This window comes from Lactuca serriola, chromosome 2 (genome assembly GCF_051521515.1).
Source record: "Lactuca serriola cultivar US96UC23 chromosome 2, Lser_US96UC23_V15, whole genome shotgun sequence".
Classification (NCBI taxonomy): Eukaryota; Viridiplantae; Streptophyta; class Magnoliopsida; order Asterales; family Asteraceae; genus Lactuca; species Lactuca serriola.
The window spans coordinates 84,845,669-84,869,869 of record NC_136409.1 but is presented as its reverse complement, the minus strand read 5'-3'; the positions used below and the strand labels follow the sequence as shown (position 1 = coordinate 84,869,869).

The window sequence follows — 24,201 nt, the reverse complement described above, 5'->3', positions numbered from 1 at the left end:
GACACCCTTCGATTTCCTTTCACTCCATCGATTTCTATCTACGTTGATGCTTCTCTCCATCCTTCATCAACTTCATCTTCTCCAGAGGTGGATCTGCCCGAAGGAGACTAACCTGAAATCGATTTTATCTAGTGGAGCTTCCTTCAACGGTGATAAATTTCTCTCTCTGGTTCATTTCTTTTTAAAACAAAATTTCAAATAATGTGCATGAATTTCGATGTGGAATTGAGGTGCACAATGTCGATGGCGTTGGTTTGGAGAGAAGATGCTGGTAAACAATAATGATTTTCAGTTTTTTGTTCATTTCATTGGGGAAAGATGATAAGATAGGAAAGAAACTACATAAATCAAAAACAATTGTATTTGTATCCTGGTCTGAAGCCCAACGCGAACATTAGGTGGAGTTTGGTTTCAGATTTGTTTTCAAGAGGACAAACCCCAAAATTACAGGTCTCGGTGATTTTGTTGTTCATTTGGTATTAGATTTGTATTTTTATAACCGATCTGGGTTTTTATTTTTGTATAATATTGAATCTAATATGTTGAAAAAGGGCAAGGCAGTGGTCTTGTCGGAGAAGACGAATGGGCTGGTGGGGGTTTGTCGGAGGGGAAGAGTCGGTTGTAGTTGAGCTGAAATATATGGATGGTGGTAATGTTGGAATCAGCCGGTGGTGGTTTTCGATAGCCGGTGGTGGTTGTTGGTGGCCGGTGGTGGTTGTGTTACAAGTAAGAGTATGAGTGGGTCCCATATGTCTATAAATCATGTTATTAATTTTCTTTAGTTAATAAATAATAAAAAATAATAAAAAAAACTGGAAAAAAAATACAAAGGACAATAAAGTCTTTTCATGTTGGGAAGGGACAAAACACGCAACAAAATCAAACTATGAGAACGGTCCGAGTGCAAAATAAAAGTTAAGGTCCAAACTCGTAATTTTTTACAAACCATAGGGACGATTTCAGTAATTTGTTCAAAAATTAATTCATAGCAAGTTAAGTATCGGTCATCCGAAAGGAAATGGCCTATAGGACAACCCGTAAGAGCCAAAACAATCGAAAGACTACATGAAATCATGGTTGGAAAAATCTTGATCTTGATCTTAATATTTTTTGATTTTAAGATTCAACAAATGAAAAACGATCCCACTCATACTAAGATTTTGATCTCATCTCCTTAGATTTGTTATATAGTTGAGTCTAAAAATTTCGTCTATTCAACTTGAAATGGAGCATCACATATTACAAGAAGTCTTGTAAAACATGATCATTTCATCAATTCATCTCGAATAAAAAATAACGCAACAATGATAATCCATCTGTGATATTATGTCTTTAGTTGTACATGATAAAATGATCTTTTTTTCTAATTAATATGTTTTTTTCTTAATTTTTAAGGTGTGTGGCAACAAAAATTATGGTTCATGCTTAAAAAATTAAAGTTGATTCAACTATCGACGTCTTAATCAACATTAAGTTATAATGCATACTTCACACCTATTATCTTGCAAGCAAATTTGAATATGAATTTGTCACACCCCCGAACCAAGGATGACGGAAACGTTCGGGGGTGACGGACTTCATGTATAGTATCACAACAACGAGTATAATAATGCTCAAAGTAAATACAACCATCATAAATATAAATGAAAAAAAAAATCACACCATGGTATGAGTTTACATGTTTCAAAAATCAATTACACTATGATGACAAAATGAAATGTTTGACGATTTAACGTCCCATCCTCAAAAGTTGTTGATTTCCTGTTTCACTGATTTCTCCTGAGAATACAAGTAATTTCGAAAGAGTGTCAACAATTAAGTTGGTGAGTTCATAAGCTTTTGGATGTAGAATTTGAAAACCTTTGTTTGTAACTGGATGTATACTTCAAGAAAATCCAATGTTTCCTTATAAAATGTTATGTAGCTTAAATCCTAAGACTGAATGTATGTATTTTGTACTGGTAACGTGTTTGTAATTGTAATGTATACCCAAGAAAAATCCAATATTTTCCTTATAAAATGTTATGTAGTCTTAAATCCCACGACCGAGTATATCTGTGTGTTTTGTACTGGTAACGTGTTTGTAATTGGTATACCCAAGAAAAATCCAATATTTTCCTTATAAAATGTTATGTAGTCTTAAATCCCAAGACTGAATGTATGTGTGTGTTTTGTACTAGTAACGTGTTTGTAATTGTAATGTATACCCAAGAAAAATCCAATATTTTCCTTATAAAACGTTATGTAGTCTTAAATCCCAAGACCGGGTATATGTGTGTGTTTCGTACTTGTAACGTGTTTGTAATTGTAGTTTTGTAATACCCTGTTTATTTATTAGATAAATAAATAAATTAATGAATAAATGGTAGCCCTAAAATAAATAATTACATATCAAAGGATGGTCTCGAGGAGCTAATTGTCGCAAGTTTAGAAGATGGAGGTTAAAAGTGTAAAAGATGGATTTAATTTGTAAGTATTAATGAAGTCAGGGACTAAATTGTAACTTTTGGACTTCATTTGAAGGGATTTTAGAGGTTTAGGGGTTGTATTGTAAATTAAGGGCTTTATTTTGTAAGGAATTATGGAAGGGAGGGCTAAAATGCAAGTTTTGGGTTTCATTTGAAAGAGAATTGAAGGGCAGGGACTATTATTGTCGTTATGGGAAACTTGTAGATGGAGGAGGGTATTTAAAGGGTGTGTAACCCTAACCCTTGAAGATACCAGTCGCCGCTCCCTCCTTATGCCTCCTCACCAGCCGCCGCTCCCACTTCTTCACCTCCGATCGCCACCTCTCTCCTCTCCTTCTTGTTGCCGACGACAACGAGGACCACCCGCTCCCGAGACCGTTCCACAGCAGCCAACCTCTCTTCGCCTCCGTTGTTGAAGCTGAAACCACCGTGTTCGTTGTCGCTGTGGTTGTTGCTGATGGAATACACGTCCATCGTCGGGTGCCATGACCTTCTCGTCGGAGGAACAAACTGGGGAGGAGCCCCTGCTGTTGGTCGAAGTCCGTCGCCGCCGTTCTGCTTCTTCTCTGCCGTTTTTGGGTGCCGCCACCGCTGTTAGTCGCCGTCTCTAGGGTTCCAGTCGTCGCCTGCCACCTGTAGCGGCTAAGTGGGAGATGTCTCGGTCTTCAGATCATGTTTTTAAGTGTGCACATATGTTTGCTTGATTGGGAATCAAGAGGACCACCGGTTGTCATCGTGAACCACCACCACTACCGCCTCTCCGAGGTTTTTGCCGCCGCCATACGCCGCTAGATCGACGGAAGGATCCGTTTTCAAGAAAGTATGTGTGTGTGGGTGTTTATTTGGTCGAAAAACACATCACCACCACCGCAAGGTGGTGGCTGCCACCATACACCGCCATGTATATGTGTTTACATTAGTTAGGGTGTGTGTGTGTGCTTTGGTATTTCATTGTAAATTGTAAAAGGAAATGGAATAATGAGAAAGAAACCATAACCACCACCGTGAGGTGGTGGCTGCCGCCACCGGCCGCCGTGTCGGGTGGCGGTGCGTTTTGCCTCTTGTGATTGATTCGTTTGGGGTGCTAGAAACCCTAATGGGCCCAAAGAAGCCCTAATGGGCTTAGTGAGACCCTAATGGGCTCAAAGGAGCTCTAATGGGCCCAATGAAGCTTAATGGACTCTATAGGCCCAATAAAGCCCTAATTGACATAAAAGGCCAACAAATTGATTATGGGCTAATAATTGGATTGGAAAACCCTAATGCCAATGAAAACCTAACGTTAAGAATTAATCGGGTCACACACACAAGAATTATTTAATAACTTGGAATATTAAATAATAATCATTGGCGAAAATTAATCTAAGCAATATTGGACTTAATGGGTTAAGTCCTTAATGGATTAAGTCTTTAATGGGTTAAGTAGGAAACTTAACCCTAATCATCATTTTACGTGAAACCCTAATTTTACTTGGGTTTATTGTTGGGCCTTTCTATTGGGCCTTGATGGTTGGGTTATTAAATGGACTATCCAAGATCAAGCATATGGTCTAGAGTAATTTAATGGGCCTAGGGTAAGGCCCATGTGAGGGGCTTGGGCCTAATTTGGAAAATTGGGCCATAGATGGGCCATAGTTTGGCCTTAATGATTATATGATGTTGGGCCTTAGAATGAGACCATGTATAGGCCTAGGCCAAATTTGGAAAATTGGGCCATATGTTGGGCTTTGATTCCTAATTGACATTGGGCCTACGGATTAGGCCTTGGGCTTGAATAAGCCAAGCTTGGGTAATGTAATTATCCAAAGTAAGTGTTTATGGTTATGTAGTGGGACCCAATTATTAATTGGGTGATGTTTTGATATTGACAGATCGGGAATCTGTCATCCAGTAGTTGGGGTTGAGTCTGCGGGACTTCAGCAGTGTGGGATTGTGTCTACGGGACTTCAGCAGTGTGAGGTGAGTTACCTTCCAGTAACGGTGGGTCTACGGCCACAATGTCGGCCCTCCAGTATGAGTTGTATGTTAGATGATTGTCTTTGTGATATCATCTAGGTTTGCTACTACCTGATATGTTATATGCTGGCATGATATGTTAGATGTGATAGTAGTAGAGTTCGGTTGTTAGGACCGAAGGGTAGGTCAGACACCCCAGATATGTCTAACAGTATGTGATGATATGTTTATATGCTGGCATGATATGTTATATGTGATAGTGGCAGTAGGAGGGGAATAGTCCCCAAGTTCGGTTGTTAGGACCGAAGGGTGGTTCGGACACCCCAGGTATGTCTGATAGTATGTTTGTGTTATGATACTTGTGATAGTAGCTGAGTGTGGGCGAGGCCCGTATCTCAGAGATAGTGGAGTGTGGGCGAGGCCCGTATCTCCTAGTTGTTCACTATATGATTGTGTATACTTGTATGTTATGGTTTAGTAGCTGAGTGTGGGCGAGGCCCGTATCTCAGAGATAGTGGAGTGTGGGCGAGGCCCGTATCTCCCAGCTAGCGGAGTGTGGGCGAGGCCCGTATCTCCATGAGTGTGGGCGAGGCCCGTATCTCCTAGCTGTTCATTATATGATTGTATGGTATGCGGTATGATGGGGGAACTCACTACGCTTTGTGCTTACGGTTTACAGTTTTGGTTTCAGGTACTCGTTTTCAAAGGAAGGAGTCGGCTTGATCGCAGCGCATCACACTATGTTTTCCGCACAAGAGATCTTTGGGATCACACTCTGATATGGTTTTACGATAAAATGCTTTGATTATTGACACTTTGGTTTTGACATGAGATATGAATATGAATGTTTTATTACTGATGGTCTTATATAATAATGTATTTAAAAATGAAATTTTTGGCCTTGAATTTTGGGATGTTACAAGTTTCGAAATAGATAAAACCCCTTTTTAAAGTAGAAATTCCCGTAAACTATATGTGTCGTTATCTCCCTATGTGACTCGCTATAACCATACTATAACAGAGATATCTGCTGCGTCGTTCTTCAGGCGTCGGAATCGAAATGACATTTGTCACCCGTAGACCTGCAGGTCCCGTTGTAGCTAGCAACAAGGTGTGGGGAGTCAATCCCAATATAGATCTATACACAATCACCACGCTCTCCCTACAAGAGACTCTGGTTATAACTATTTCAAGAATTTTAACCAGTACTCTAAGAGTACAATGAAGACGTGTCTCACAATTTACGATAACGAGTTTACATGTAGTATGCGTGTAAAACTTTTTCTATGGTGGAATTGAAATCCCATTTTGTGTAGTATGTTTGTGTAACGCCTGTGTTTCTGGGCTTGCCATTTTTAGCAATGTAATAGTCTAGGTTAACCTTTGTAAACTAATTTGAAATAATAAGAATGTATTATTTGTGAATTATGTGAATTATGTGTTTATTTTCTTAATTATTATAATTTAATGAATTAAGAATAAAATAAACGTCAAAATTAAAGTGTGAGATATGCCCGATATCTTTTCACGAAGTTGTAGTGGCCGAAACGAGGTTTCTGAATATATATAGAACGCCCAAATCTGACTTCGTATGAGGAAGTTATGATTTTCTGAAGTTTCGACTTGGTAGTATGCAGCCCGAATACTCGATTTGAGATCGAGCGGTTTTTAGCCGAAACAATCTAAACGAGAATCGAAGATCTCATTGTTAGTAGCGAAACGATGAAAAGTTTGGCGAGAACGGACGTCGGACGAAGAAGTTATGAATTTATAACGAAGTTTTCCTGTCCCGGCCTACTAAAAATAAATAATAAAAATAAAAGTCAAAATTAGCCGATGGAGTCTAAATGAAAGTTGTAGAGTATGGTCTGACCTACGCGTGGATATAAAGAACGTCGAAAACGGAGCTCGTATGCGAAAGTTACGCAATTTAGAAGTTTGACGAGTCAAATTACGCCGAGCGTAATTTGAGTACGCCTAGTGTACTCAGAGGGGTGCAAGTTGCTTGACCAATACTCGAGTGCCACCAAATGACGCATGCAGTGATGTCGAAGTACGCCCAGCGTAACCAAATTACGCCCAGCGTAATCCCAGACCCAACAACCTATAAATAGAAACCGAGATCAACCATTTTCTCTTATTCAAACTCTTTATTCTCTCTAGTTTTTGCCTCGATTTGCATGCCAATCATATCCCGAAGCCCCGGTATCATTCGCAAGCCTCGAAGCAAGATCCGAAGCCCCGAGGATCCCGAGAAGTGAGATTTCCGAGTCGAAGCCCTGCCCGCGAGGAGCCCGGTTTTTGTGAAGATCTTCCAGATCTACCGGAGAAACACTACTTCTGCAAACCGTAGTGCTGTCCGATCATCTTCTGATCAAGTGAGTGTGTAGTCATTTTCTTCTAACACATTATTATGAAGTATTTTATACGAAATACGTGTTACGTGTATATTTTGTTGATTATATGTGTGAAGGTATATTCACTTTCTTCTATCTCATAGATCTGATTTTATTCTCAATGAAATACGTGTTATGTGTGTGTGCCTCGTCTGTTATGTGGAAAATGTATTGATTGAGCATGCTATACAGGTTTTAAACTATGTATAAAAATGTATATTTTTATCTACTAATATGTTGGGCAGAACATGGGTAGATAGTTGGTGTGTAATAAACAGATGAGAGGCCTCGATGTTGTTGTCGTTGATCTAGTCATTCAGCAGAGTATGGATGACGACCACGGACTCATTCTAGACAGTCTTGTGGAACACTTGCGGGCTCTTAACATGTAGGTGTTGTGAACGATGTGTTCACCGGTGTACTCTATCCCCCTCATGGTTGCCTTTAGGATATTTATTGCTAAGGAAGCCCCTTCGCAGTAATGTCCGTCCCGATTAAAATCCTAGATTAGGTCCCTTATAATAGATGTTGTTTTAGGGACGTAAAGTGAGGATAACGGAAATGGGTAATCGGGTTATTGTTGATTGTTGAATTAAATATAAATATTTATTGTGGGTTGAAAACCCTATATGCTCACCAGGCTCCCAAGCCTGACCCACTCAGTTTATTTGTATTACAGGAAGTGGCGCAAGAGCATAAAGATGGATTGAATCATTTTAGCATGATCACCTAAAATGATCAATCCTAAATTAGGTGATAATGCTAAAAAATCAAAAATCAAGTATTCATTAAGCATAAAATTGAAACCACTAGATAGAATCACAAAGTAAAAACCAAAATCTAATGATTAATCACATAAAAAGTACTGATCTTTTTCAAAATTGAAATCTAGGGTTTTTAGGCAAACATGGATAAAATCAGTCTAAAACTATGAAAAGAAATATTAAACAACTAAATCTTACTAAACTAATTGAGACAGTTGTTCCACAATCTTCAGATCTTCAGAAATTGATGAAAACGTGCAGAAATCTCCCTCAAAAATTGTTTGTAGTCGTTTATGATTTTAACTGAGAAGATAAGAGAGTATTTATACGCAAGCCTCATCATCGATACTAGGATCAAATCGACCAACAACATTTGGATTAAAAAAACACTCTTTTATTGGCCTCCATAAATCTTCATCTTAGTCAGTCAAATAATCCTTTATATGATCAAACCATTGATCTTAATGATCGGAATGTGAGATTGGAGTTTTTATAGAAGAATCTAGAAGATTAGCATAGTTAATCATCGTACTTGTTCCATATATGTCTGCTTTGACTCGAATGAATGTTCTGAAGAAACCTCATAAGTGTTAAATTTTCTCATTGAATCAAGTAAACATGATCTAAAAAATTCAAAGAACTTTGAATAAACACATTTCAAAAGCGGAAAGCATGTCTGAGAACAGTTCAGATCTATAATGAAATATGAATGAAATTGTCTAGAGAGATGAAAGAATCCCTCTCTGGTACCACTTGTTGAGCGTTGGATTCAAGAACAATTATACAATCAATGCAAAAGTATGGACAACGAGAAGTAAATACTATGTTATGCTCTTTGATTAGATGAAATAAATGATTACAATGAATAGCATGATTAACAGTGAAGTTATGAGCAAGAAAAATCATGAAAAATCAATTACCTTTCTAAATAACAGTCACCATATATAGGCATAAGTGTTAAAGATACATCTAATCATAAAATAAAACGTGGACATTGATAGTTAAGCACAACAAACTAGTTTAGACTAACATACACACTTCGGACAACTTGATAAACATATATGTTGAAGGAACATAATAAGTTATACCAACTACTTCAACGTAGACAACACTTCATATGATATAACTTTGGCAACCTTCAGTTTCGGACACTTCACAACAAAAAATTATACCCCAGCGTACATGTATGTGAATATGTACTAAAATTCACATGTAAACAATGAATTATAATTTTGAAGAAGAATATTTTTATATATCGATATGAATACTTATTTAGACGACACAATATTATGAATTTTAACATATTTAGACTTATTTGATATAAAATAATCCCTAAAAACATTAAAAAAAGAGTTTTTTCCTTTTTATGAATTATAATTTTGAAGAATAATATTTTTATATATCGATATGAATTTTAACAATCACCATATGTAGGTTCTTTGATTTTTTAGTTTAGTTTTTTACTTTTTCTAGTCTCATTACTATAAATAATTGTCACATTTCTTAAGATATATTATCCATTTATTTCATGATGCATTAAAAGCACGTGTTTTGTGTTTATATGTCATATAGCCTTTGTAATCTACAAATACATTAATGTTCATTATCTATTGATAATTATTATAAGGAATACTTTTCTCCACAAATTACGAATGATATTTATTTATAGACAAAACAACTAATATGGCATATTAAAAGATTAAATAATAATAATAATAATAATAATAATAATAATAAACTCTAGTAACTACTTAAAAATTTTTTAGGTTATTATTAAAAGGTATTTTCGTATTTTTTTTACATTCTTATTATTATTATTTTTTTGATACATTTCCACAAAGCAATGATGGTATTTTGGTCAACATTACTTCTTCTTTGCAATATAAAGATCAAGAGATCATTATTTCACCTTCCTTTAAAACATCTCTTCTCCTTTGCTTCTTCCTTCCTCCATTAACATCCACCACCACCGCCCCTAATATAACACCTCATTGGTATTATCAAATATAATTTTTGCACATAAACTGTATACGTAGGGATTTCATCCCAACAATTAGCCTAATATCTGCTTGAGGAATCTTTTCCAATGTTTCCGTAGGAAATTCTTAACAATGCTTTATATAGGAAACCTATGACAACATTCCCGGTGGAACTACAAAAAAAATATTCCATTAGGAATAGTGTGGTAGGATTCTCGTATCCTTATTATTGTAGGAATCATATATTCAATATTCCCGAAGGAATCACATATTCAATATTTCCGTAGGAATCATATAACATTATTCTCATATTAACCTTTAACCATAAATCCATTTGTTAGAAAGTAATCCCTTTCTAACAAAGTCATAGGTATAATATCTTCAATAAGCTCCTTGTAAATAGTAACCCCTCTCAACAAAGCCATACACAACCATCTTACCAGAAAGTAAATATTTCTAAATAATTTCATTGCTAAAGAGTAACCCCTCACAGAAACATATATAAATAAATAACGTCTTTTTAAAAACATAAATACGATGTTTAGTTAACCATATTTTTCATGTATAATTGCGTTTTTCTGCATGAATTCGTATACATGAAAAAAAACATATTTACGGTACAATTTAAAACAATTGCAAACTTAAAGGTTTTCTTACGAATTTTATTTGAAGGCAACCTAGAAACCTATAACAGGTAACAAAAGCAAAAGTGGGGAAAAAACGATAATGAGTTATAAATGTAATATAGTTTGTTTTTGTATACAGTTAGTCACTTGTGTTTTTTTGTACATATATGATCATTAAACTTGTTTGAATTGTTCATAAAATACAATTATGACCAGTTGGCGTATGTTTTCCTTGCAATAATGTTTTGTTTTTGAGCACATTTAGTCACTTATGTTTTGTTTTTGTACACATTTAGTTACTTATGTTTTGATTTTATACAACTTTAGTCACTCATCATGTGTATGTTCATCATGTGTTTGATTTTTTTAGAAGTTCAAGAACCGAGTTCATGTGTTCATCTAATAAAAAATACATAATTCATGTGTTTATCTAAAAAACCGAGTTACTAAGCTCATATAGAGAAGAAGAATTGATTATCTTGAGAGGTAATGGATCCGGGGAGTAAATAATGGGACATGGTTTATGATTATGCATTCTACAATGACTTGGGAGATCCCAACTATGACCTAGATGATGCACGACCAGTTCATGGAGGGTCATCTAAGTTTAATATATGATGAATTTTTGTTATTAGGCCTTGCTTTTATTGTTCAAATGTTGTTTATGAGTTGCTAATAGAGCTTTCATTGTTTACAATTCCTAGATTTGAGAGTAGTCTTGCACTTATTAATAACTTAAACATATATGTTCTAAGAGATGAAAGATTTAGGCACATAAAGTTGCCTCGCTTTCTTGGTTTGGATTGAAGTTAACTCTTCATTCCTTGTCTCTGAACTTAAGGCTTTACCTAATAGCACTCCTGATGAATTTGATTCTTTTAAAGATGAGTTCAAGGCTAGTATCAACCCTCTTAGCATTTGTCTTCTCAAAGTAAACTCATTTGGCTTGAATATTTAGATATGCATTACTATGACTAATAATTTTTATTTGTTTGATTGATAATTGATAAATTTTGCCACTTAAGTATATAGGAGTTTCCTCCAACAAGCAAACTAGATTTGAAAGTCTATGGTAATAAAAAAAGATCCATAAAACCTTACCATATTGAAATAAAGCTCCATGGATTGGAGATAACACAAACTTTTCTATTTTTGAAAAAGATGGAAGTCTAAAAAAAACATATGTGACTATATGTATGCAAAAGCAAAGCATAAGTGATTAAATGTGTATAAAAACAAAACATAAATGACTAAACGTGTAAAAAATCAAAACATCATTGGTCGGAAAACATACATCAACCGGTTATAATGATATTTTGCGAACAATCCAAATAAGTTAAGTGATCTTATGTGTATAAAAACAAACATATATTACCCTTATAAGTCATTATCCCAAGAAAAAAAAAAAACTTACATAGTTCCGCTTTTAACGTCCCAAAAAATAATGTTAGGATAAAACAATTTTTTATTTTGAAAATTTTATAGATGTTTTTGTAATTTTCTGTAGCTTTAATGGTCACACATATACAAACTCTATAGTTTGTTGATATTTTTTGTACTAAACAAATTGAATTGTATTTTTTGTATAATTTTGAAACTTTATTCTCTTTCAAGTCATTTTTCTATAAAAATTGCCAACTCAGCTATTAACCTCCTATAATCGATTTGTCAGTGATGGAAAAAATGTTTTTTTTTTTTTTTTTTTTTTTGAATAAAATGATAATTTTAGTGGTCATGTTTATTTTATATTTTTTTTTCTACTTAACAAAACTGAATATTCTTTTGTACAATTTTTGAACTCAGTTTATGCTTCCAAGTCGTTTTTCAAAACTAAAAGTTAAAAAAACTATCATATCGACATATCGTTGTCGAACATACCTTAGTTGCCCTTATATTTCTTAATTTGGCATTTAAGGGCCGCTGAATTTTCTATTAGTTGCACTTCAGCTGAAGCTCCAAGTCCTTGAACATTCAACTTCTTTCCTACTTAGTCCCTGTGACAAAAAGCAAACAAAATTGTTACAATTTATTTGTATTTTTGTTTCGATTGTTTAAAAGGAGATCGGAAAAATATAAAACAAATCAGGTGACCCAAACTTGCTTGTTAAGACTTCATGTTGACATCCTCGATTCCTCGTAGTTAAGACTTCATTTGCGCGTTAACGAATCAATAACTTCCTTGTTAAGACTTCATGTTGACATCTTTTTGGTGTTCTACTCAAAGATATTTGCATAGATTTTTCAATGGAATAAATTATATTGTATAAAATACAATTTATCAGGTAGCATTAAATTTCCTTTTTTATATCATAATAATTTACTTAGTTTTGACAATAATATGATATATCCCAAAAGATTACAAAAACCTAAAACTATATCCATGTTATATCTTTGCCAATATATATGATCACCAATAAATTAAAAATAAAAAAGATGTAAAAATCAGCTCAAGTTAATGAAAGTTTTGTATAAAAAAATAATTAATTATAAAATATAACAAAATATGCATAAAAGTAGGGAAATTGAGTATACCAACCAATATAAATGATCATTTTTCGAAAAATAACCATTTTCTTCTGAGATTGTTTTTCAAATTTTGTTTTTTTGGGTAGTTTTAAAAGAAACTTCTTTACTTATATCTTAAATGTCTATTTCGAAGCATTTAATATTATCGTTTTTCCAATCAAATGCTTGATTTTAATCCATGGTGTCGTATATATTATATATTTATTACGTTTCTTTAATTTTTATTTAAAATTTTAGTAAAAAACGAATTTTTTTCTCGAAATTTCGGAATTGTTTATCGTATTTCGGACTTGCTCTTTTAACTTCCGAAGTTTCTTTTGTTTTTTTTCAAAATCCGAAATGTCAATCTTGAATGCGGAATGTCAATCTGATTTTTTTTGTTAGAAAAAAATCATCTTTGTCGGTCCTAAATTCTCCATTCCGAACTTAATGATTATTTTACCAAAAAAATCTTTAAATATACATTATGGTTAGATTATTCAATTTTTTGTTAAAATTTAAATAAGTTAAATCATATAAAAAAAATAAAAAATAAAAATAAAAAGCATAGAACTGAATCTTTATTTATGAAATGATTTATAAGTCGTTGGGCTAAAAATATATTCTGTAAATGGATAATCTTTACCGACATAAAAAAGATTCCCACGCGGAAACTTTGAACATACAACCCTTTATAAATCACCCACTCCATTTCTGTGCTTTCAGAATACGCTTGCTTTTGATCGTAACAAGCAAAAACCTGAAAAACAAAAAATGGCACCTCTTGGAGGAATTCGCGAGTCTAAGGGAGCGGAAAACAGTCTTGAAATCGACAACCTTGCTAAATTTGCTGTCGATGAGCATAACAAGAAACAGGTATTCCTCATCTTTTCTCCAGTTAGTTTTACAAGCGCAGATTTCGTTAGATGTCAATTTTTGAATAATCAAGGGTTCGAGATGAACATTCTGATCTTCGATCTGTGCCTATTTTAGGATATGATGTTTGAAATTAGGATTTTTTTGGAGCAAAATCTTCAGAAGTTTGATCGTATTTGAATTGTGTTTTGCAGAATTCAGTTTTGGAATTTGAGAAGGTAATAAGTACAAAGCAGCAGACAGTATCAGGCACTATACACCATATCACACTGGAAGCAAAAGATGGTGGTGCGAAGAAAACTTACGAAGCCAAAGTGTGGGTGAAGCCATGGATGAACTTCAAGGAAGTTCAGGCTTTTGGGCCTGTTGATGCTGCAACTTCATCTTAATTAAATAATTAACTTTCCTCTGGCTCTGGTAAATTCCTCCTATTCAGTGCTTAATTTTGGTTGATTGGGATTGGGGATTTGGGATATTAAGCAGAATTTGTTGGTCCAAATGCAGGTGATCAGAGTGCTGACGGTGTAAAGCTTGAATTTATTCAAGTCGATGTTTAAGTATTTCTAATTTTGTATGAATATTGTGTAAGTTTGGATTCTGTTGAACATGTATCTTAAAACCTTCTGTTAATGAAATAATTAGTATGTACGTGTTCTTAATTTCACATTGGTTCTAGATTATTATACCATGTATTCTGTTTATCGGTTATTAAATTAATTAAGGGGCCCGATTGAATAATGGTTTCCCATGACATGACCCATCGCATGCTGGTAAAGGCATATTCGAACAGGCCCGGTCTTAAACGGCCTGGTTTTTTGTAAATCCCTCCTAAAGAATGGTGGACAAAAAGAAAAATCTTAACTTTTTTTTTTTTTCTTTTTCTAAAAACAACATAACTTTTTATTTTTTCCATTTCTTTTTTCTTCAAGATGGCTCTTTTAACAAATTTACCGGTAATCTTTTGGCTTTAAATTAATTTTCTTTTCAAAAAAGTCCTTAACATTTTTTTTTTCCAAAAAACCTTTAATATCATGGACCAATATAAGGGTCATAAGGGAAAACATATAATCAACGTGTGGATCAAATGGAAAACCCAAATCAATTTTCTTGCTCAACAACACAATTGATAAATACTGAAATATAGCCGTGGATCCTAAAGGATTATTACACTTACAACAACCATATCCATAAACAATGATACAGGCTATCCGACACAATTGGATTTGTCCATATGTGAAGTAGCATTTGATGATGATGGCTCTGTGTACCATTGTTGATCTCCACGTGTGATGAAGGTAGCTTCTGCATTTGCAAAAAGTCATGGCATAAATGTAATAATCATATGGTAACAGTAAAAAACACACAGTAACAAGTGTAATAAACAGCTAAAGTCTTTGGCTGTTGTTTGTAAGAATGAGAATGATCAAATATGTAATTTCTAGGTTTTACTATACAAATTCTAGCTACAAGTTATTAAAAATTAATGTATAGTCATAAATACATGCATACATATGTATACATAGTAGTAACACTGACTTACCGGATAAAAAGACGTCCTTATAATCTTCTTCATCGTATATAAATTGTGGGGGATCAGGAGAACCAACCCCTACTATAGTGCTTCCACTGCAAAATCAATATGATGAAAGAATGTAATGTTGATATTTTAGCAATAATTTTTTTTATTAAAAGAGACTCCATGAAGGGTACAATAATTTGTGGTAATTAAAATTTAGAACTACTTTGATTTTTTTTTTCTTATTAGGACATTATATACTATGAAAATCTACCGAACTATAGTAGTGAAAATTGGTTTGGATATTGCTATAATTGGGTAAAAAAATTTAAAGTAGAATGCTATAATAAGAAGAAATGAAAGTAACATATGCTATAATAAAGAAATAAATGAAAGTATGTTGCTATTCTTGCATTTAATCCTTAAGTAGCGATATAAAAGTCGGTACCTTCCGGACATAAAAACCGCATCATATTTCCCACGGCCTGCAGCAAGGATGCGTTGTTTTAGTCTTTTCAAAGATGGAAGCACTTCAAATGCAGGAGCTTCTGTGGAGAGCATAAATGTGAAGTCAAATCAATCATCTCATTCTCATCTATGGAAGAAATTGATAGTGACTTCATACCTAAATCGTTTACACAAACATCTTGTGATATTCCATTTTTTGAAATCTTCTCCAGCAAAGTTGAAGGTTCAATGGTACTTGATACATCCAACCGGAAACGCTGACAACAAACATTTCAACTTTTAACAATCTTTTTTTTTTTTGCTATCTAATAAATATTATTTCTTTGTTACATAGGACATGGCATAATTCACAAAGATATAAAACAACTAATTTTAATAAAATCTCAATATAACACAAATAAGATTATTGTAAAAATAGGGCATATTCCATAGTCTATAGAATGTTTGATTATAATTAACGAACTTTTTATTTACAACATTAAAACCTAAAACGTAATAAAAGCTCATTAAAACACACATAGACTGTGACAAAAAAAATTTCTAGTTAACTTTAACAAATAATATAAATTACATAAATAAAAAAAGAAATCACCTTGTAGACTTCAGCTGTTGAGCATGCCTCTGGAGGCTTAATCAGAACCATTGGCAAATCGAAAGGTACAGGTGAGGGTATATCTTGAACAATCTGAAATCAGCAAATTTCATTAACTTTTTTTATTTTTTAAAGCAAAAATCATCCCAAAAATTACAAAATTGAAGATTTTGGTGGCATGAGAATTGAGTGATTGACATACCTCGCCTCTACCTGTGCAATAGGCTGCTCCTTTAGAGAAGAAGAAAGGGACATCCGACCCAATCTCACCTGACCATTCTTGAAGTTCCTTTTCAGTCGCCACCCCACCACTGAATCGGTTTGCCGCCCAAAGAGCCGTTGCAGCATTACTGCTTCCACCGCCAAGCCCCGCCCCTGTTGGAACTCTTTTATCCACATGAACCTGCCACAAATAGTAACCTACTTACATTTTTTTTTTCATTCTATTACAACATTGTACTTTTTATGAAAAAAATCAACGATAGATAGATTTTTCATGATTGTATTATTGTAAACCCATTACTCTCTTGTTATTGTTTATATGATCTAACTGCTAATTTTACAGATCTTACCCAAAAGAATTTGTCACTTCCAGTCTTCTTCCGGTAAAGGTTCAAGGCTTTGATTATCTGAATGCATAAAACACGTGGTAAAATATGTACATTAAACAATAAAACGACAAAAGAATAATGAAAAAAAAAAAGATAGTGATTTACTAAATTTCTTTCATCAAGTGGGATTCCAGGCACATTAGTTGATAGGCGATCTTTAGATTTTGATGGGGACAAGGAGAACTTTATCTTATCTCCTAAGCTGATTACCTGAAATTTTCAAGTTTCAAAATTGCCATCAAAAATATTATAAAAGTTTAAAAAAAGCAACATATTGTGGAACTTACATGAAATAGAGATGCTAAGTCATGAAACCCGTCTGGCCTCTTACTCGTTATTCTTAGAAAAACATTGATCTGCGTTTCAAAACAAAAAGTAGATTCAATCCATTGAACTCATAAAAAATGGGTTAAATGCAAGAAATAGTAACACATTTTTGTTTATTTGCTTATTATATCATCCTACTTTCATTTCTTTCTATTACTATGGAACTTTGAAAACTAACTACCTATGGTAATTTAATTAATCAATTTCATCTGAAAGAAAAAAAAAAAAAAGCAGAAACCTATGCTGTATAATGAAGGAGCCTTAGAAATTAAGAAATCATAAGAGTTTTACTTGTGGTCAAATGGGGTATTTCACATTCAAGATCCGTAAAGACTATCTTCAAGTTGCCTACATCAAAACTTTTAAAATATTCTTGAATTCTAACAAATTCCATATAAATTTTATATTCTGAAACTACTAACATACATCCTTCCTTCCCAATTTCCATATTTTCTATCACAACTATTGCTAAAAATATAAGTAGGGAATACCAATTAAATCATAATTTTACTTCCAATTTCATTTTCCATCAAGAAACACATGAAATAAATATCACAAGTAACCAAGGAATCACATTATCTTACCTTGCAAGGAGAAAACAGAGAGAGCCTTGACAATCCAGCGTTCATATCCACCTCATCAGCTAATCTATTTAGCTTTTCATCAAGATTATACACTAGCTAAAATTCCCACAATTAGAAAAGAAAATAATGAGACTTAACGACAATAAGCACAAAGGGTAGCAACAAAAATCGCTAATTAACCCAAATAATTTGACGAAATCCACCTCCACTTGTTTTCTTTCATGTTTTGAGCTATCGGATATTGCTTTGACGATATGAGTTCTCGAATTTCTGCATTTCGTTTGAAAAGATGAGAGCCCTTTTGACTTATGGGAAGAAAAATACGGTCTTAAGCTTCCATCTCCAAGGGGATTACTGAATTTCGATATGCTATCGCTGGAATAGTTCATGTGGTGACTACAGAAGAAGTGAGAGGCAGCCATTGCCGCCATGAGAGAGGAGGATTATTAGGTGATTCAAAGATCAAAAATGGCGTTTTGAGTTGACGAGGAGTGATTTTTTAGGTGAGAAACGGAATCCAAATGTAGGATGGGTATGGATTCTTTGGCGTATTTACGTTTAACGTTTTCGAAGGCACTTCTTTAGCCAAATTACACAACACTCCCCTCGATTTTTTTTTTTTTTTTTTTTTTTTTTTTTTTTTTTTTTTTTTAAATATATAAAAAGAAATCATTTTCTGTAATGTTGGACAAAATTTACCTTCAACTTTTAAAAAAAAACATCGCGATTTAAACTGTTTTGACCAACAAATTGTAATAAGAAATACAATTTACGCACAAAGAACACTATTAATGTATGCAAATTATACTAAATTGCTGTTGTTGACGAAATATACAAATATATGGACTAACATGAAACAAAGCTTCTATTAAATGAAAAACAAAAGTGTGTTACTAACAAGACACATTTGGACCCGAACACTTTTTAAAAAGTCAACTTATAGTTAACTACTTATAATCAGTTTTTTTGGATAACTACTTATAATCAGTTTTTTCGGATACAATGTAATTTCAACCAATAAAAATATTTCAAAATTAATTTAGGGTGTTTTTTTATCCAATCCCAAAAAAATACACTCTCTTCCGTAACAAAACTTGTATTTTATAGGTCTTTTGGTTTGATGGTTATGACTCATCAGAAGGTTATTGGTCTGCTTTGGTGTAAATGGATCCATAAAAAGGTGGACCATCTAAAAAAAACCTTATAAAAGTTCATTTCATGGAATGAAAGGTTTCTATAACATAATTTATTTACAAGAGCAAGATTAAGGGACTATGCCAATCAAGTCAACATTGTATTCCTCATTTGAAAAGCAGTTAGAACATTACTTAGTGATGCACATTAATGAGCTATTAAATTGACGAAACGAAGAAAAACAGGCCAACCATTCACTGTTCGACTGATTATTAATCGTCCAAGAATTTTTTTTTTTAGTGTGGAGAATTTCAGTTAAGGGTGAAGCTTTAGTTTAGTTACGGAGGCAACTAAAGAAAGAATAAGCAAATAAGCAATAGGGAGACATCATGATTGAGAAAAACAACAATCAACACCACATATTTTCAAGTCATGTTTTTTCCTTTAGATCTTTCATACCCTTTTTTTCTTTTTATCTTATTCTTTTTTCAAACTCCCCTCTCCCACTACAGAGTGGGGGAAGAAACAAACTTTCTGGGTAAACTAAACAAATCCTTCTCCTCAAACGGAGACGACCATTCCCGAGAACCGCCACCCACCGCCTCCGAACCACCACCAACCACCCCAACCCCGTCAGTGTGGTGGTGCAGCAACCCATTAGCTGCCACCGGTCTCACCGCCATTTTACTCCCAGAACCACCCATCCACATCCCGTTTGGTCTCAACGAGCTCGGTGATGGGATCCGATTCAAACTCCAGTCAATATTTGTGTAATCAAACTGCGAGGACCAGTCACCATTCCAATCTACATGAGCCGCCCCCGCCCCCGTCGTGCCGCCTGGAGCTCCGCCTGAGCCCAGACCGGAAAACAGCCCTAGAGAAGAAGCAGCCGCCAGAGTAGGAGTCGGCACATAGTGCTGTGGCAGCGGTTGTTGGCGGTGCTGATAATGAAACTGGTTGCCATTGCCATAGGTTGTGGTGTTATTAAAGCTTCTTGTGGTGGTTGGGGTTGGCATATGAGGAGGATTCCAATCAGAAAAATGAGATGAAGAAGATGATGGAGATGGAGATGGAGATGGAGATTGAGATAAAGATGAACTCATACTTGTGGTTGGTAATGGTATCTGCTTTGATTGGGGTCGTTGCATCATTACAACAGATCCCAGCTGTAAACCTTTAAACTCATTTCCAAGAATTTCACTTTTTGAAGCTGCTGGTGGTGGTGGTGGTGCCGCCATTGTAAAGGAAGCGGAAGGGCTCATGCTCAGCCCATTTACCGACCATCTTTTTTCCGGAGCGGAAATGGGTTGTTGTGGTTTTACCCAGTCGGAGATGGGCTGGGGCTGTGGCTGAGCTTTTTTCAGCAACTGAATGTTTTTGGTGCCGGATTCCGCCAACAGCCGCCCTGCCGGAGCAGCCATGGATGGGTAGTTGTCGTCCAGTTTCTGTATAGGCAAAGCTCCTGAAGATAAAGTTCGTTTCGGTTGTACCTTCGGAGGAGTGGGTAGTGACTGTTTACCACCACCACCGCCACCGCCAACAACAACCGCCGGAGGTTCGGTGGACTTTAGTGGTGGAGGTTGAGATTCTTGTTTCTGGAGTTTTATCAAGTTTTCAGCCGCCCGTTGAAGGTCACCCTCACATGCCACAACAGCTCGTTCAACTTCTTGTTTTGAGCATTTGAATTTGATTTCCATTTCAGAAATTTGAGCAAGCTCCTGTGATATGTCAACCTTCAAGTTACCACCACCAGTATCAAGGTTGTGGTGGCCGGAATCTTCACTGCCTTCAAACAACCACGCCACTGACTCCTCTACTCTTCCTTCATTCATAATCAAAGCCATTGTTGCACGTTCTGAAGTAAACCCCATTGCAACAAGCTTTTGAGCAAGTGCTTCTAGTTTTCTTGACATTAGATATCCACAGCATCGATCATGGAGTTCTTGAGCTCGTCTTTCTTTTTGTCGTTGATGTTTCTTCTCATTTTTCTGCCGGATTTTTTCCCGTTTCTCACTATCAACACCGGAAACTGCCGCCGCCTCCTGGCGGGAGGCGGTGCCCTGAGAAGATTTGTCTTTTGGATCTTCTGACTCGCCGGACCAGCTGCCATTGTTGGAAAGACAATCGTAGTCCACCCCTATGCCCACCGCGTTGCCGCTAGGGTCATCGGTGTCATCAATATCCCGGAAACGGCCATTAACAGGCGGCACAGTAGAAACTGGGGTGGTTTCAAGTGTATGGAAGGTCCCCAGAAGTGGATTGTAGCCGCCAGCACCAGCGGTGGTGGGTTTTGCAGAAGGTTTCAGTGGCTCTTTTCCGGAAGCTCTTTTATCCTTGGCTTTTGATCTTGATGGAGACATTTCAAATACTTGTTCCCTGCAATGTCAATGACTTTTTCAAATTTCTCAACTCCTTTTGACTTTTTGTATAAAACAAATTATTTTTTAATCTCAAAATCATAAGAACTGATTTGAATATTTGGAAGGATCATATGATTTGTCAGTTTGTAGGATTAGAAACATATTGGTCTAATTCTTACAGACTAGATTTCATCAGCATAAGCAGATTTTACAAATCCTAATATCACAACTGTCAAACCACCATGAAAGAGAAGAGATATGCTATTTACTAACATCTTACAAAGCTATAACCGCAAGAGAGGGATCTCATTTTCCAAATCCAATGTAGAATCAAGTTTACCATATGAATTACGATCATCCACATATATTATAAAAAGTTACAAACACAATTGCACTTGATAATAAATGCAGCTATACAAGTTTAAGCCAATAACAGCATGTTCTCATGTTAAGAAATGATGTTATGAGGATAACTTAGAGTTCTGAGAGTTTCTTGGCAGGAAATGTTAGCTGGCAAAGAAACTACCGACAGCAAAACTAGTTTCTTGGTGTAGCATTTGGTATAACGATACTTGTTCATCCAAGCTCTGAACATCTTACAAAGCTATAACTCAAGTAAAAGCGATTCAGTAGGGTTTACAAAGGAATTTCATTCAACGCGCTTTCTCTCCAAATTATTTCAAGTAGTTTTGCCTTGTTAATCTCGGTAACCGATTCAATTTAACTAACTTTCAAGGATTAAAAGCTAAAACGCATCAATTGACCAAAGAAACACATAGACATCTTCCAATTGGAAAGAAATGCTCGTAGAAAAACCAAGACACATTGCGAAAAAGTCAAATGATGAAAATGAAAACAAATTAATCGATCAACTCACCACCGTTACTGCTAAATCGATTTGAAGAAAAAGCTTGGGCAAAAAACAGCGCCTCTGGTGAATTGTTAGGGTTTTTGCTATTCGATCCTTTTTCTCCCCTTTTTCGATCGATAGGGTTTGCAAGTCGACTTTTCGAACGTAATATTTCCCCTTTTTGTTCTTCTCTCACTCGCTTCTATATCTATCGCTCTCTGCACCAAAGCGTGCACCACAATTCTTACGTCGCCGACTTTAGCCCGTTAAGAACGTAATGTGGATTGGGCTTATCATGAACTTAGTTTGGCCCAATTCTAAATGTCACTGTTCGGCTAATATATTGTGAATAGATTATTGGCAAATTCAAAAAAAAAAAAAAGTTCTTTTAATTTTTTGTTATAATCGCTATTTTTTTTTCGGTTTAGTCTTGTTTGTTATTGCAAAAGTTATTGTGAGGTTTTTTCAATCGAAACGTTTGGGAAGAGACCGAAGAGTTTAAGACTGTGTTTGGCATGCCACAGCTAGCTGATAAGCCAGTTTATTTTTCGAGCTTTTTTATGTTGTCGTGTTTGGTAAGCCAAAAAGTAGCTTATAAGCCAGCTTTTTGAAAAGCTACTTAGACTAGCTTTTTAGGAGTTTTTTTTTAAAATTTTCCAAATACACCCTTTAATTAATTATAGAAACACATAGTCTTACATGTCTTTTTATGTACTTTTATATATTTCAGCTAGCTTTTCAGCTAGTTTTACCAAACGTTATTTTTTATCAGCTAGCTTTTCAGCTACCAGCTAACTTTTTAGCTAACTTTTTATTTAACAGCTAACTTTTCAGCTATCAGCTAGCTTTTCAGCTACTACGCCAAACATAGCCTAAACTTGTTATAATGTAATAATGTAATGTGTTTTCAATGTCAATAAAAAAACAATCCGTAACAAGAGCTTTTCTAGTTAACCATGGATTTTTGTTAAAAAAATGAATTTTATTGGTTTCATAAAAAAATAATTATTAGAGTGATTAATTGAAAAGAAAAATCATATCGTAGTGTTTTGTATAATTTAAAGTTTTATATAGTATTTAATTTAAATAAATAAAAAAACCAGTGAGAATGATGGTCTTGATCGAGTTAGTTATTTGGATCTAGATTTTGTGTTGTATAAGAAAGTTAGAAATGATGTTTTGACAAAATTTTGGAAAGATAGATGGTATGTGTAACACCGAAAATTTCAAACAATTTTTCATTTAAAAATAATCGTTTAATTCTTAGAAACATTTGTTTAAAATCTCATTCATAATCGAATTACAAAACATGACTCAATTTTCACTTGTATAGAAAACCAGGATCCTCAAAACATGACTCTTTCTCTGGTGTGTACAATCAAGCCGGTGCCGTCCCGTGGTCCTGAAAGAAACCTGAAACACATACATAAAACAAAACACTGTAAGCACGAAGCTTAGTGAGTTTCCCCAAAATACCACACACACCACATATTAGCCACACGAGGCTATAACTCTGTGGGTCCGTGGACCCTGCTCTGTGAACCCTCTGGTTCTAACTCTGTGAACCTTCCGGTTCTAACTCTAGGAACCCTCCGTTTCCAACTCTGAAAACATGCACATCATAAATCACATAGAAATAATGCAGTACAACACATAACATACATAGCATACAAATACTCTGTCACATAACTCTGGTTACCTACTAAAGGTAAAGTATAGTGAGAAGACTCACCTGGCAAGCAGAAAGCAGATATCCCCACACTTGAATCTCGAACTCGCCGCCGCCTAACACGTAAGGCATATAATCTCATGAATATAACTCTCGAGACTAGAATCAACCCTCTCATGGCACCCTTTTAAGGGTAAAAGACTATTTTACCCCTCTCTTGGCCCAAAGGCCACATCGCTGACCAACCCCTAAAAGTCAACGGTCAACTCTTGGTCAAAGTCAAAGTCCTCAGTCAAAGTCAACCCTCCTGGTTGACCCTGCTCGCCGAGTCAACCCGTCGACTCATCGAGTCCCCATGCTCAGAACTTCCCCAATCCGCGACTCAACTCACCGAGTCACCCCGAGACTCGCCGAGTCCCACAACTCTGAGTCCACTCGCACACAACTCACCGAGTCATCCCTTGACTCGCCGATTCTCGACTCAACCAGAAAATATTGGGACTCTTCGACAAGACTCGCC

At 35.2% G+C, this 24,201-nt stretch overlaps 3 protein-coding genes across 3 annotated transcripts; 1 reads left to right on the top strand and 2 right to left on the bottom strand.

Moving 5' to 3' along the window:
* The first annotated feature begins 13,397 nt into the window (after positions 1–13,397).
* On the top strand, positions 13,398–14,234 carry LOC145086480 (cysteine proteinase inhibitor A-like). Its single transcript, XM_079024240.1, has 3 exons — positions 13,398–13,570; positions 13,765–13,987; positions 14,075–14,234. The coding sequence occupies exons 1-2, from the start codon at positions 13,469–13,471 to the stop codon at positions 13,957–13,959; spliced, it is 297 nt and encodes a 98-aa protein (XP_078880366.1). The 5' UTR covers positions 13,398–13,468; the 3' UTR covers positions 13,960–13,987; positions 14,075–14,234.
* Positions 14,235–14,657: 423 nt separating this feature from the next.
* Positions 14,658–18,208, bottom strand: CDPMEK (4-(cytidine 5'-phospho)-2-C-methyl-D-erithritol kinase). Its single transcript, XM_079024239.1, has 11 exons — positions 17,872–18,208; positions 17,669–17,764; positions 17,045–17,113; positions 16,863–16,967; positions 16,719–16,775; positions 16,349–16,549; positions 16,147–16,239; positions 15,712–15,811; positions 15,535–15,634; positions 15,111–15,196; positions 14,658–14,872 (listed from the first exon to the last, which is right to left on the bottom strand). The coding sequence occupies exons 1-11, from the start codon at positions 18,097–18,099 to the stop codon at positions 14,775–14,777; spliced, it is 1,233 nt and encodes a 410-aa protein (XP_078880365.1). The 5' UTR covers positions 18,100–18,208; the 3' UTR covers positions 14,658–14,774.
* Positions 18,209–19,172: 964 nt separating this feature from the next.
* Positions 19,173–22,215, bottom strand: LOC145086478 (uncharacterized). The gene is made up of 2 exons (XM_079024238.1): positions 22,040–22,215; positions 19,173–21,178 (listed from the first exon to the last, which is right to left on the bottom strand). Exon 2 carries the CDS (start codon positions 21,160–21,162, stop codon positions 19,309–19,311), a length of 1,854 nt encoding a protein of 617 aa, XP_078880364.1. The 5' UTR covers positions 21,163–21,178; positions 22,040–22,215; the 3' UTR covers positions 19,173–19,308.
* Positions 22,216–24,201: the final 1,986 nt, after the last annotated feature.

What these genes read in the sequence shown, in the direction of transcription:
- CDPMEK (XM_079024239.1), bottom strand. Translation starts at nt 18,099, where the DNA reads ATGGCGGCAATGGCTGCCTCTCACTTCTTCTGTAGTCACCACATGAAC. An exon ending in GAAGTGACAAATTCTTTTGG is followed by an intron (nt 16,550 to 16,718) that starts GTAAGATCTGTA and finishes TATTTGTGGCAG; the next exon opens with GTTCATGTGGATAAAAGAGT. An exon ending in GCGGTTTTTATGTCCGGAAG is followed by an intron (nt 15,197 to 15,534) that starts GTACCGACTTTT and finishes TTGATTTTGCAG; the next exon opens with TGGAAGCACTATAGTAGGGG.
- LOC145086478 (XM_079024238.1), bottom strand. Translation starts at nt 21,162, where the DNA reads ATGTCTCCATCAAGATCAAAAGCCAAGGATAAAAGAGCTTCCGGAAAA.
- LOC145086480 (XM_079024240.1), top strand. Translation starts at nt 13,469, where the DNA reads ATGGCACCTCTTGGAGGAATTCGCGAGTCTAAGGGAGCGGAAAACAGT. An exon ending in ATGAGCATAACAAGAAACAG is followed by an intron (nt 13,571 to 13,764) that starts GTATTCCTCATC and finishes TGTGTTTTGCAG; the next exon opens with AATTCAGTTTTGGAATTTGA.